This window comes from Mytilus edulis, chromosome 12, assembly GCF_963676685.1.
Source record: "Mytilus edulis chromosome 12, xbMytEdul2.2, whole genome shotgun sequence".
In the NCBI taxonomy this organism is placed as follows: Eukaryota; Metazoa; Mollusca; class Bivalvia; order Mytilida; family Mytilidae; genus Mytilus; species Mytilus edulis.
Genome location: NC_092355.1, coordinates 21,649,513 through 21,662,482, shown reverse-complemented (window position 1 = coordinate 21,662,482; position 12,970 = coordinate 21,649,513). Strand labels below are relative to the sequence as shown.

Below are 12,970 nucleotides of genomic sequence, written 5' to 3'. Positions count from 1 at the left end.
GGATGACCCCTAAGGGCATTACTAAAATAGGTGATGAAACTTAAGTCATTCTAGTAATTGATCCTGTGGCTCAAGTAGACAAGATAGATGTCTCATATTAACCAAGTTTTGGAGGATGGTTTGACCATCACATGATTTGTTGCTTAAACAAACATTGAATTGTGATTGAAACAGGAAGTCTCTAAATATTTTGTAAAACGAGATTTCCATGTCATAGCTATGGGTCAGTATTTTGAGCTCATTTGAGATATCCCTTGCTGTACCACAAAGGAGTAGGTCCGGTAAGGGCAGATTTTAGCCTCAAATTTCAGGTTCATCTGACGAAAGATTTTGGACACTTTTTAAACACTTATTAATAAGTGTCTATTTCAGTTGATTCAATTACTTAATGTGAAAGATTTTAACTGAGTTACTCATAAAAAACGCTCTGATTCAAGCTTTGATATGAAAAATTTATCAAATAAGCCAAAAATGTCACTTTTCAGATGGGTTTTGTCAAAAATGAAAGTGGCCGCATCTGTGTTCATCCTCAACCTTTATATATGTCATGTACGTATTATCATCAAATACAACTTGCAATTCAATATTAAGAATGAACACAAATGCGGCCACTTTCGTTTAAGACGGAAACCGTCTAAAATTTCAATAAAATGCTAAAATTGTGAAGATTTTAGTAATTTAGCATGACTTTATGATGTTAGTACCCGATACATGTGCATTGTATTGTCAAGAACAGCATATATTTATGTAGCAGAAGCATTATACTAAATTTCCAATAGATAACTAAAAGTTTAAATTTTAACAATTTTGTAAAACTACTATATTTTGGAGCCAAAAAGGGGTCTTACTGGACCTTCTCCTTACGAGTGCTTATATGTTTCATTGTGGTATAGCCTTAGAGTGCAGTTATTAGAATGAATATTTTAAAATTGTATTTAAATTGTGGAGTTATTTCCCTTACTATGAGTTTCCACCTAATAAAATACAGCTTGCACTTGTGAGAGGAAATAATCAATTTAATACAAGAAAGATCTTGTATGTAAAGTTGTGATACTGTACTAATTTAATGGTTTAAAAGGAAAAGAATATAATACTGGAATGAAGTTTACTGGTTTATATAAAATTAAGAAGATGTGGTATGATTGCCAATATTAGACAACTCTCCACAAGAGACCAAAAGACACAGAAATTAACAATTAGAGGTCACCGTGTGGCTTTCAACAAGGAGTAAAACCCATACCACATAGTCAGCTTCAAAAGGCCCCAAATGACAAATGTAAAACAATTCAAACAAGAAAAGTAACGGTCTGATTTATGTACAAAATAAAGAACAAAATAAAAGATATGATGTACAGCAACAACCACTGAATTACAGGCTCCTGACTTGGGACAGGCACATACAGAATGTGGCAGGATATGTTTGTCTCATAAAATGTGTATAGCTCTTTACTCAGGAACTACAAATCAGAGCTTTCTTACATATGGTATCAAACTTAATGTGAGCATGGAATGCTCTGGGATGCATTCAAACTCTGATTCACAAGAACTTCTTGTATAATGAATACTTGTACATTCTTACACATTATGGCCATTTATAAAGTTGTATGCATTTTTTCAGGGACCTAAAAATCATTTAAGGGATTGCCATTGTACTTGATTGTCAATTTAAGTTATTTTTTTTGTTTTCATTTAAAATTTCAAGATTTCAATATTCTAAAAAAGGAAACATCTAACACATCAGAACTTAAAATGAATAAAACTGCTGATTTAAAGATGTCCTATTTTAATATCAGTGGCTGTTTCACAAAAGATTTCATCCCTTCATTAACACAATTTCCTTAAAACTTTTTCTAAGGAAAAACAATCAAAAGACAAACAGCAGTATACATAACACAACATAGAAAACCAAAATTGAGTGACACGAACTCCACTAAAAGCAGAGGGGGATCACAGGTGCTCTAGATCCTGCTCTACATCTGGCACCCGTCGTGTTGCTCATGTAAGCACTACTCCAATTGATAGTCCGATTCTGTAGGTGACATTCAAGGAAAATAGGAAGTGATTGTGATCAAGACCATTGGAACATATCCCTCATCAAAATAGATAGATAAATATAAAATTAATGATATTAATTCAAATAATTTGGATGAAAATTTTACCAAAATATTAAATCCTATGTCTGAAAAAGAATTAAAATCTATTTGTATGTATATTAAAGAAGCTCTTGATTTGAGAGACCACCATACCGTTTCATCAGGTAATAATCTTCTACAGTAGTTCGTGCATATACATATATATCTTATATTATGTGTTTTAAGTAAATTTATGAAAATCTAGAATAACACTGATGTATAAGTTTATCATGGTATCAATATCAGTTTATAATGTAATGACATACATAATACTGTCTTATAACTTGTTGTTACATGCATCTTTATTTCATTTATATGTTGTTTTTATATTATAATTATCTGTATTTGGATCACACCTCTATTGTGCTATTTCCAATAAAATATTGAATTGAATTGAATATAATGCTCAACTGACGTGATTGCAAAAAGTGAAAGGCCAAATCAATTATGACATGATAAAGCATCAGAAACCAAAAGTTCTAATAAAAGACAACTATTAACCCAGATTTATGAAAAAAAACATTCAAGTATAATTAGAGTTTATATACTATTTTTTTTTCATTTTACGGTTAATTAATGAATACACACACAGGCACTGGTTACAGAATTTATTATATAAAGGTATAAGACGAGTGCCTATGGATACACATATCCGTTTTTTTCAGTTTATATGAGAAAATACAAAACTGGCAGAAGGTTTGAAACGTAACACAAATTAAACCTACAATTGCTCCTCAGTGAATAAACCAAATAAAACAGCTATCAAATAACCCTAACCTTAAACCTAAACCAAATAAAACAGCTAAACAAAGAAAGAAACATATTTAAGATGAAAAAAATCTTGGGTTGATATTGCCTAAATAATCAATATTGTGTTGATAAAAAAACCCTATACATTTAGGAGCTTGGTGGTGAAAGACCCCAATTTGATATTAACATGAGGGGTGAATTGGAATTGATAATGCAATTAAAAAAACTTTATCACCCATAATATAAGAAAATGGTGGGTAAATAAACCCAATTTGTGAATTCTTATCTGGAGCTCTGGTCTGTAATATGTCCAATGTCCTTGACTTTCTTTTCATGGTTCAGTAACTGCTTGAACAAAATAATATTTTTTTGTGATGGGAATTTCTAACTTATAATGAGTAATAGGATAACTATATTTAGTAGATGGGTTCCTTGCAACATTTACATGTTCGTCAGACAGGGTTTACCTGAGCCATAAAACTAGGTTCAACCCACCATTTTTTTCTTGAAAAGTCCTGTGCTAAGTCCGGAATATGGCAGTTGTTCTCAAATAGTTCGTGTCTATGTATGTTGGTACTTGTTTTTGTTACACTTCAGTGTTTCTGTTGTTCCCTTGTTTTCCTCTTGTAGTTGATGTGTTTTCCTTGGTTTTACTTTGTAACCCAGATTTGTTTTCTATCAAACAATTTATGACTTTTGAACTCCGGTATACTACTCAAACAGTTGCCTTTATTTGACCTCATTTCATGGATCAGTGATCAAGTTTAAAGTTACACAACTAGGTCAGATAGTATAAGCAGTAGGTCAGCTATATGTGGTGTATGTAATGATTCTAGAAGGAACATGTTGAAGTCTTCCAGGTTTCATCTGACCTTGACCTCATTTTCATGGTTCATTTGTCAATGTTAAGTTTTTGTGTTTCAGTCTGTTTCTCAAGTACTATATGCAATAGGTCATGTATTTGTAGTGTATTGAATGATTGTAAGTCTTGTCATTATTAACTAACCTTGACCTCTGTATATTATGTATGGAATAGTTTTAAGGTGTATATGTCTGTCTGGAAGGTATCATCTGACTTTGACCTCATTTTCATAGATCATTGGTTAATGTTCAGTTTTGTATTTTGCTGGTTTTTTTTCAATTACCATCATCAATAGGTCAACTATATTTAATGTACAGAATAATTGTGTCTTTTTGATAGAATTTATATGACCTTGACCTCATTGTCATGGATCTTTGAAAATATTAAGTTGATCCGGTACTTGTAGTAAAACGTTTATCTCTAAGACTTTTCACATAAAATAATGGTCAGTTAAACAGATGAGACATTACAGTGTGTGCACTCTTGTTTACATAAATCAGGCTGTCAGTTTTCTTGTTTGAATTGTTTTACATTTGTAATTTGTGGCCTTTTATACCTGATTAAGTTTAATGGGTTTGGCTCATTGTTGAAGTCCATTCAATGACCTTTAATTGTTAATTTCTATGCCATTTGATCTCTGGTTGAGATGTTGTCTCATTGGCAATTATACCACATCTTTTTATTTTTTATATGAAGAGTTTATTTGCTTTTAAAAAGATTGAATGAATTAAAGATTGTTTTGATTTAATTGAACAATCATTAAACACATATTCAATGATAGATTGCAAACACTTTGAATGGGAATAACCTGAAGAGTGAATCGTACTCAGGGTTCTGGGTGTTGGAACCCCCTTTTCTGGATGATCAATGCATTTGAATGGGGACAATATACTTGGAATCCCCCCTTTTGAAAATGGCTGGATCCCCCACAGATACTTCAAGGAGCATCTTGCTGAAAGTTATTATAAGCTGACTCTAGTTTTCTCGTTTGAATTGTTTTACATTATCTTATCAGGGCCTTTTATAGCTCACTATGTGGTATGGGCTTTGCTCATTGTTGAATGCCGTACGGTGACCTATGTCTATGTCATTTTGGTCTTTTGTGGATAGTTGTCTCATTGGCAATCATACCACATTTTTTTTTATATCTTACTTTAATGTTCCTGTTGTTCCTTTGTTTTCCTCTTGTAGTTGATGTGTTTCCCTCTGTTTTAGTTTCTAACCCAGATTTGTTTTCTCTCAATGGATTTATGACTATTGAACACCGGTATACTAATGTTGCCTTTATTTATCTTACATAATCTTTGTGTTATTTCAAGGAAAACTTTAATTCCATTTGATATATTTATTCTAAGACATAATTTTTTATTATAAGTACTAAGAATTTTATCACATATTTATGAAAAAGTTGTCTCTCTCTCTCTCTCTCTCTCTCTCTCTCTCTCTCTCTCTCTCTCTCTCTCTCTCAAAAAAAAAGAGAAAAGTCATCTTGTGGCAACTTAAATCTATACAAATATCGTTTGCCTCATTTAAATCTTAGGAGAGGCAAGATATTAGTGTAAGTATTAAACTCAGGAAAGGCGAGACAGTCTAAATGCAGCGCTGGTTAAGTTATACTTATCATTCTGGGCAATCTGACAAAACAATGTTTTTGCTAAATCTCTCAGACCTAGCATCTGATAAGCTATTCCCAGAGTAATCCACATTTTGTAATCCGCTTTTTCTTTTGAACTCTCGTGTTTCAAAATTGTTTGTAACAACTGTGAAATACAAAACCAACATGATGTGTAGTCCTGCAGATGGAAATAACAGAGAAAATGAAGGAAATGTGCAAATGTTACGGGTTCAAAGTTCAGAGGGCGTTCCCTCACATCTAACTTGAGTTCTGTTGGAATGATTGATGACTTGGCTTTAAATATGACCTTAATTATTGTTTTTGTCTTTAAAATTGATATAAGTTTTTCTTGTGTCATCAATGTTAGATCATATTTCTGATTAGCACTAAATGTAATCTCCGAAAATGAAAGTTGACCGATTAAAATTTTGTCATCTGTAAATTTTGACAAAGTGTAGTTTATTATGGCTATTGATGCAAAATAATTTTGATGAACATAGAAGAAAGAGGCCAATTTAAGCCACCCGGAAACTGCATCTGAATGTAAACCAACTAACAACTGACTGAGGTCATGCTTGTAGTTTTTGTATTGTTGTTTATTGTTTGGGTTATATATATGTGGTAGTGCATTAGGCATTATTTGATTTGCATATGAAAAATTGAAAGAAAAGATACTTTTAGATAATCCAATTTTACAATGATGCAGCATAGTGTGAAGGATACGCAACACATTTTTAAAAGGTGGTTGAAAGGGGAAATAAAATTCTGCAATTTCTTTCATTAATCTTGTGTTTTTACAAATTGATCTAGTAATATTACTTGAAAATCTTTTGTAATCATGCAAAGTCTCAGATGATGAGAAAATATTAACACCTATTTCATATGAATTCTGAAGGATTTTGATTAATGTGTATCTGTTTTTACTGTTAAACCTTAAATAGAACAAGTTATTTTCAGGAATGAAATAATGTAGTAATGTTGAATATTCTATACAGTATATTAACCTTTGTAAACAGGCCATAAAACAGGGTATAATATTGTCTGGTCTCCAGACTGATGTTTCTGTTTCTTCTGAAATCCAAAACATAAGGGTCTTCAAAAAATATGAACATAATAAACCTTTGACATTTTCATTTCTGTCTACTATTTCTTTCAATAAAATTTTAAGCAGAGCATAGCATAGTAACTGAGTATGACTGAAAGAATATATCAATATTTTTTCTGCTACAGAAAAGGATATTCTCCATTGAAGATGCTCATTTACTGATCCTTTGTAGCCGATAGGAACGAATAAAACACCACATGAAGATATTTTGGTAATAAGTTCAGATGAAGGCCACTTTGAACGTGGCCTAGAGATCCACGGTCGAGCTTGATAAATCCAGTGATCACATTTAAGGCAGACTGCCATATCATAATTATCTTTATTGGTAGATAAGCAAGGACCATGAATAGTACTTAAGACCGGACACTTACACTGCTGCTGTGAAATGTATAATAACTGTTGTTTGTAAGGTTCACTTGAAAGTATATAACTTCCATTATGTTGGAAAAATACATGTTTGAAAGGTTTTTGTAAATTATTATAATTGTTAAGAAGACGTAGATATGTAAAACATGGCTGTGTTTCTTCAGTATCCATAACTAACTGTATGACACACGTCTGATCCTTGGCAGCATACTTCCTTGTTCCATATACCATGTAATAGTGGTTAATGTACATCACATCAAAATCACTCCCATTTAGATCTAGTCCTTCCCCTCTACTACCACTGCTTATTTGAATATGATTAGAACCAAAATCATTACTTATAAATAAAAGTCGCCTAGCTCTCACTACTTCCTTTGATCCAATCTTCTGACATAAATAGTCATAAAATTGCAAGGATTCTGTTTTATTGTCAGACATTTTCCTGAATTTTGTGTTGGCTTCTCAATGCTTTAATGTTATTAATATCTAGATAGTCTCTAATCTTATTTTGGTGTATGAATGGTACTGTACTATGTTAGGATTCCCTCTTTGTTCTTGTAATGGTTTCTGGACAGTCTCTTTATCCTGGTTGGCTTTCTTGGATGGTTCTGTATTGGTGTAAAGACACTGTCTCTGTGATCTTGTAATAATTTCTTGTTGGTACCCTATTATTGATGAGACAAACGCTTTATCCTTGTAAAGGTTAGTAATGATTTCTTCTAATTTTCCTTTAAAATTAAAAAAAACATAGGTAGCTCAATCTACAGGTATTATTTGAGTTTCAAACAGTCATGTATATGAAATAAATGGAATCTGATAATGCACTTATAATATGAAATAGAGTTATCTCTCTTTATATAGTATTATATAACATCAGATTAAAAGAATTGTGAAGCTAAACTTGAGGTGTCAATTTTTGTTTATAAAGTACTGTAAACCAACTAATTTTCGAGAACGATTGATTTTCGCGACTTTCAGGATTAGAAATATATGTGAATATAAATCGTAGCGAATATGTTAAACCATATAAATACATCAATAAAATGAGAACATTGCGAATACAAATAGCGCTGAAGTCAAAAATTAACGGCTAAACGCAAAATAAAGTATCTGCGTAAATAAGCTGGTTTACAGTAAATTATAGCTAATTGAGAAATTTACACCCGACTCCAGTTGGAAAATTTTTTTGCCCCTCCTAGGGGCATTCTGTTTTTGATCTGTGTATCCATTAGTCCGTCTGTCCAGCTTCAGGTTAAAGTTTTGGGTGAAGGCAGTTTTTGATTAAGTTTAAGTCCAATCAATTTGAAACTTGTTACACATGTTTTCTATGAAATGATCTTTCTAATTTTAATGTCAAATTAGAGATTTTACCCCATTTTCAAGGTCCACTGACCATGGAAAAATGATAGTGCAATTGGGGCATCTATGAACAATGGACATGTCAACATGGTCAATCTTGTTAAAATTATCTTTTAAAATACCTATTCATCCCCCACAAACACCACACCCCTTAGCCCATTACCAACCTACAGACTAACAGACCAGAAAATCAACAGTATAATACCTAGTTGCAGCTTCTTTTTTATTTATTGATTGTATATAAAATTGTATCATATTTTTATCTTCTGAATCTGTCACAGGCATTGATATTAGGGAAATAACTCAACTATAATATCAGGTTCCTGTAGAATTCTTTCAAACTTTTTATTTGTTGCATACATATACTTGACATTATTCTATGTTTGTTGGATTTTTTTTCTTTCATAGAATTATATATTTTTAGAATTTGAAATGAGGAAATTTTTTTTGGATTAATACTTTAGTTGAAGTGAAGGAGGTTCTACATACAGTGTCTAGTGATGTAATTTCCTCTATCTGAAGTAGGTAATGGGAAATGGGGACAAATGCTATAATTTGAATTATATATTCCACAGCATTTAAAAAAATCTTCCATTCAAAAGATGTTTCTGCTCATTTTAGATATTTGTTTATTCAGAAAAGATTTAAATGAAGGATAAAATTGAGAATGGAAATGGGGATTGTGTCATAGAGACAACAATCCAAGCTCACCAATAGGTCTTCAATGCAGCGAGAAACACCCGCACCTGGAGGAGTCCTTCAGCTGGCCCCTTAACAAATATGTTACTAGTTCAGTGATAATGGACGTCATACTTAACTCCAAATTTTACACAAGAAACTAAAATTAAAAATCATTCAAAACTAACAAAGGCCAGAGGCTCCTGACTTGGGACAGGCGCAAAAATGCGGTGGGGAGGCTGAAATTGCTGACCATCATTTAGCACCTGTGTCCCAATCTCCCATTTTCTGAGGTCTTTATGCTCAATTTTTTGGGTTCTCTATGAAGTTTTGGTTGTTTTTTTGGGGGGGGGGTTAGGGGTGGGGGAGGTTACTAGTGGTATTGTTTTGCTTGTTGGTTTTCTCTTGCTATGGACTTTTTTCTTGGGCTTAAATGTTTTCTTTATAGCCTCTAGTTTTATGGAATTTAGATAAGGCCAATTAAAATTAATTGATAGATTTTCATCCCCGCCCGCCCTCCGAAATTTGCCCGCCCCTATTTTTTTTATTTTAAAAAATTTACGATTTCCGGATTTTGTTAATTTCCGTCACCGGTAACCGTCAATAATTTCGTTTCATTCAAAACTTCCTGTTTCTAATTTTGGTTTTCGTATTTCTTCGAGTCTAAACAATATGAATAAGTTGACATTCTACTACTCTATGATGACAACATCATCAACCGTGAATTCGAATAGAGATTGATTTCTCGAAAAGGGCATGAACCATAAATTTCGGGTCACGAGTAATACGCTGTGTCCAAGAAACGCAAATCGCAGTTTGTCACAAATTCTGTGATGAGCAAACCGTGACCATTTGTTGTTTGTTTATGCAATGATTTCGTGTCAGGAAATATCTGTGAATGATATTCAAACACAAGAAACCCGTGGAACACATTGGTACAAAAATTACTGGATTAAAGAAATTGACACAAGCACGAACTTGTTAGATTTATGACCGTATATTCATTCACAAAGTTGACAAACATACGCAGTTTATTATAGCAATTAAGCTCTTAGATTTACCCATGGCTGTTGTTTTTTATTGACAAACAGCAAACACCCTCTAGTGTAATACCCCCAACAGAGTCATTAACCAACTTCTTTTTTTTTTTAATATAAAAAAGAAGATGTGGTATGAATTCCAATGAGACATCTCTCCATAAGAGACCAAAAAAAACAAAAAACCACAGAAATTAACAACTATAGTTCACCGTACGGCCTTGTAATTATATTTGCACCTTGCATAAGTTAATAAAGCACCAACCCTATTATTTTAAACATTGTTTTTGAGTATATTTTATCCTGTACTCAAAACACTTGTGTTGCATACAAATGCATTTGCTTCATTATATGGAGACTACAAACCATGGCTTAGAAAGCAAATACATTTGGTGTAGGTAGCCCAACTGCTGTTTTCCCTTTTTTTTTTAATATAAAATAGGTTCTGAAGGGGCAATTACATGAAGAACAGTGGTTGCCAATCAGAGATTGATTGATTGATTGTTGGTTGCTTAACTCCCAGTTTGCAAATATTTCATGCATGTTCAGGACGAGTACAAGTTAACAATAAACACAATAGGTAGGTCTTGTCATAATAGAGGCCATTTGGAATGATGGTCGGGGAAATTTGGACTGCCACTGGAAAATGAGGGTATATTGGATAGGGACAGAAATTTTGCCTTGCAACAGGCCACCTACGGACCCCTCAAAAGAGTTGTTTCAAGGGTTCTTAAACGTGCAAAGAGCGTGACACTCTCTTTACACGAGGCATTGGATTTAACGTCCCCATTCTGACCGGACGTGACTGTGAACTTGATACATCCCGCACAGCCAAACGGACGCCCCACTTCGGCAAGTGTTTTACTGCCGGTCGGGAGAAGACCAAGTAACAATATTTCTTTTCCCCTGTCACCCTAGGGGGCGGCACCAATCAGAGATATATTTATTTGAAAAATTGTGTACGATTCCTTATACATGTATATACATGATATAAGCTTATCATTACACTTGCAGATATGAAGAACACGTCACTAGAGGGTTTCAAATGAAATAAAATTTAAAAAATAAAATCCTCCCACCCACCCCATTTTTTTCAAAAATTTGGATGAAAATCTACTTATTAATTTTAGTTGGCCTAAGTATTATATATCAATTTACTCTGTATTTCTACTGAAATATTTTTTTGCCAATATGTCTTTTCATTTGAATTTAAACAATCAAATGTTTCAAGCATATACTTTGTTTGCTTTTATTTAAAGAAGTATGCAATTATAACTATTTTAAAGACCCTACTTTTTTTTAGGTGATCGATGCCTTTAAAACATTTTTGTTTATATCAACAGAGGTGTTTCTAGATAAAACCTTATAACAATTAGCTGAAAAATGTTTTCTCTGGACTCTTCATAACTTTTTCATTGACAAGTTTAAGTTCTCAAAAACTATTAAAAAATAACAAAGATTTTATAAGACTTTTACAGATGGCTTATAATTATATATGTAAAAGATTTATAAAAAGAAAAATGGCGGTTAATGGGCATTTCTTTTTTTAGAGCATTCAAATGGATAAAACCTGAGGTTTCCGAAATTTCTGACAGAAATTCCAAATCATGACCAGTGAACATCCTTAAAATCTTTCGAATTTTCGTGCAATAGTCATTCTATATGTTTCTACACTCAAATAAAGACTGCAGTTTCCATCACATTAGTTCATCTTTATCATGTGACACAGACATGTTAAGTTATTTAAGTGTCAACACCATACTGTAAACCAACTTATTTTTTACTACTTTACCAAATAGAAAACTTAAATCGAATAAAAATTGTCGCAGATATATAAAATCTGGATCTTTCCTAGTTAATTTTAACTACATGAAAAAACTGGATAATTGTGAAATTAAATTGGCCCTAAATGGGCTAGAAAGGTCAAAACGCAAAATAAAGACATCCCCCCAAAAAAGTTGGCTTGAAGATTGAATCACACACAGCTGTTTTTTGCTCTTTTTCGAGTTGTTGTCTGTTTGACATATTCCCAATTTTCATTCTCAATTTAATTTCGAAGTTCTTTACCATTGTACACACATCTAATCAGCTTGGCTTGACATTTCAAATTTAAAAACATTTAGGTTATATTTAAACAAACAAAAGTAAAGTCCATTTTTTCCCCTAAAAAAGCAGCCTTAAATTTTTCCATAACCACCTAATTTCATTTGTAGTCTCTATACTCATAGCATGTTTATTTCACCTACCTTCTATTTAAACTGCTGTCATTCTAATTTCTTCGCACATAAACTACAGGATCCTCATAAGTCACACACAGAAAATGACTTATGTTAGATATATCAAGGTACATAAGTATATATAGGCAGACAAATTCAGTTTCCTTGAAGTCTAGTGTAGGATCATTGAAAAACTATATTAAGAATAAAACCATTGAGATTGATGAAGAACAATAAAAAATACCCCAAAAAAACAGTGAAATTAAAAGTGCACAAAAAGTAAGTTTCTATTTCCTTTAAAATTTTCTTGCATTTATTTTATTTCTATTTATGAAACATTCATATTCCAAAGCACTTAAAAAGTCAAATGATTATGCAATCTTTTGGGCATTTTGTCAATCCCATTATTTGTTGCATAAATAATAATAATTTAAAATTTTTGAGTTATTTCCCTTGCTATAGATATATGTTCACTTTAAAGCTTGCACAAATATGTGTGAGATATTAATAAATCATTATTTACAATTAAGATCTTCTTTTTTAGTTCAAGGTTTAAATGAGAGAGAGAAGAAACTGATACTAGAATGAAAAGTTTACATTGTACAACTTTATATATATACCCATGTACTAAAAAAAAGGGGGTTTAAGTCTGTCCATCTGTCTGTGTGTCTATCCCATGAAATTGGTGGTGCCTTTTTTCCAAGAAATTTTTAAATCAGAGCCTCTTAACATTTGTTATCAAGCTTTATGCTGTGTGATGCAATTTTAGACGTACATTCCTCAACTGCCAATTGGGACATCAATGCTATACTGTGTTGTGTGTTTTTAAAATTATCTGTTTAAGAACCAT

The 12,970-nt window shown here is 32.3% G+C and overlaps 2 protein-coding genes across 3 annotated transcripts in view; one reads left to right on the top strand and one right to left on the bottom strand.

Annotated features, from left to right (window-relative positions):
• LOC139498011 (uncharacterized) overlaps positions 1-12,970 on the top strand; it is a 156,895-nt gene that overhangs the window by 91,319 nt on the left and 52,606 nt on the right. The gene's annotated exons all lie outside the window — the stretch shown is intronic.
• LOC139497966 (uncharacterized) lies at positions 5,075-12,284 on the bottom strand. Its single transcript, XM_071286221.1, has 2 exons — positions 12,151-12,284; positions 5,075-7,558 (listed from the first exon to the last, which is right to left on the bottom strand). The coding sequence occupies exon 2, from the start codon at positions 7,266-7,268 to the stop codon at positions 5,316-5,318; it is 1,953 nt and encodes a 650-aa protein (XP_071142322.1). The 5' UTR covers positions 7,269-7,558; positions 12,151-12,284; the 3' UTR covers positions 5,075-5,315.

Excerpts from the sequence above, each read along its gene's own strand:
- LOC139497966 (XM_071286221.1), bottom strand. The coding sequence starts at position 7,268 with ATGTCTGACAATAAAACAGAATCCTTGCAATTTTATGACTATTTATGT.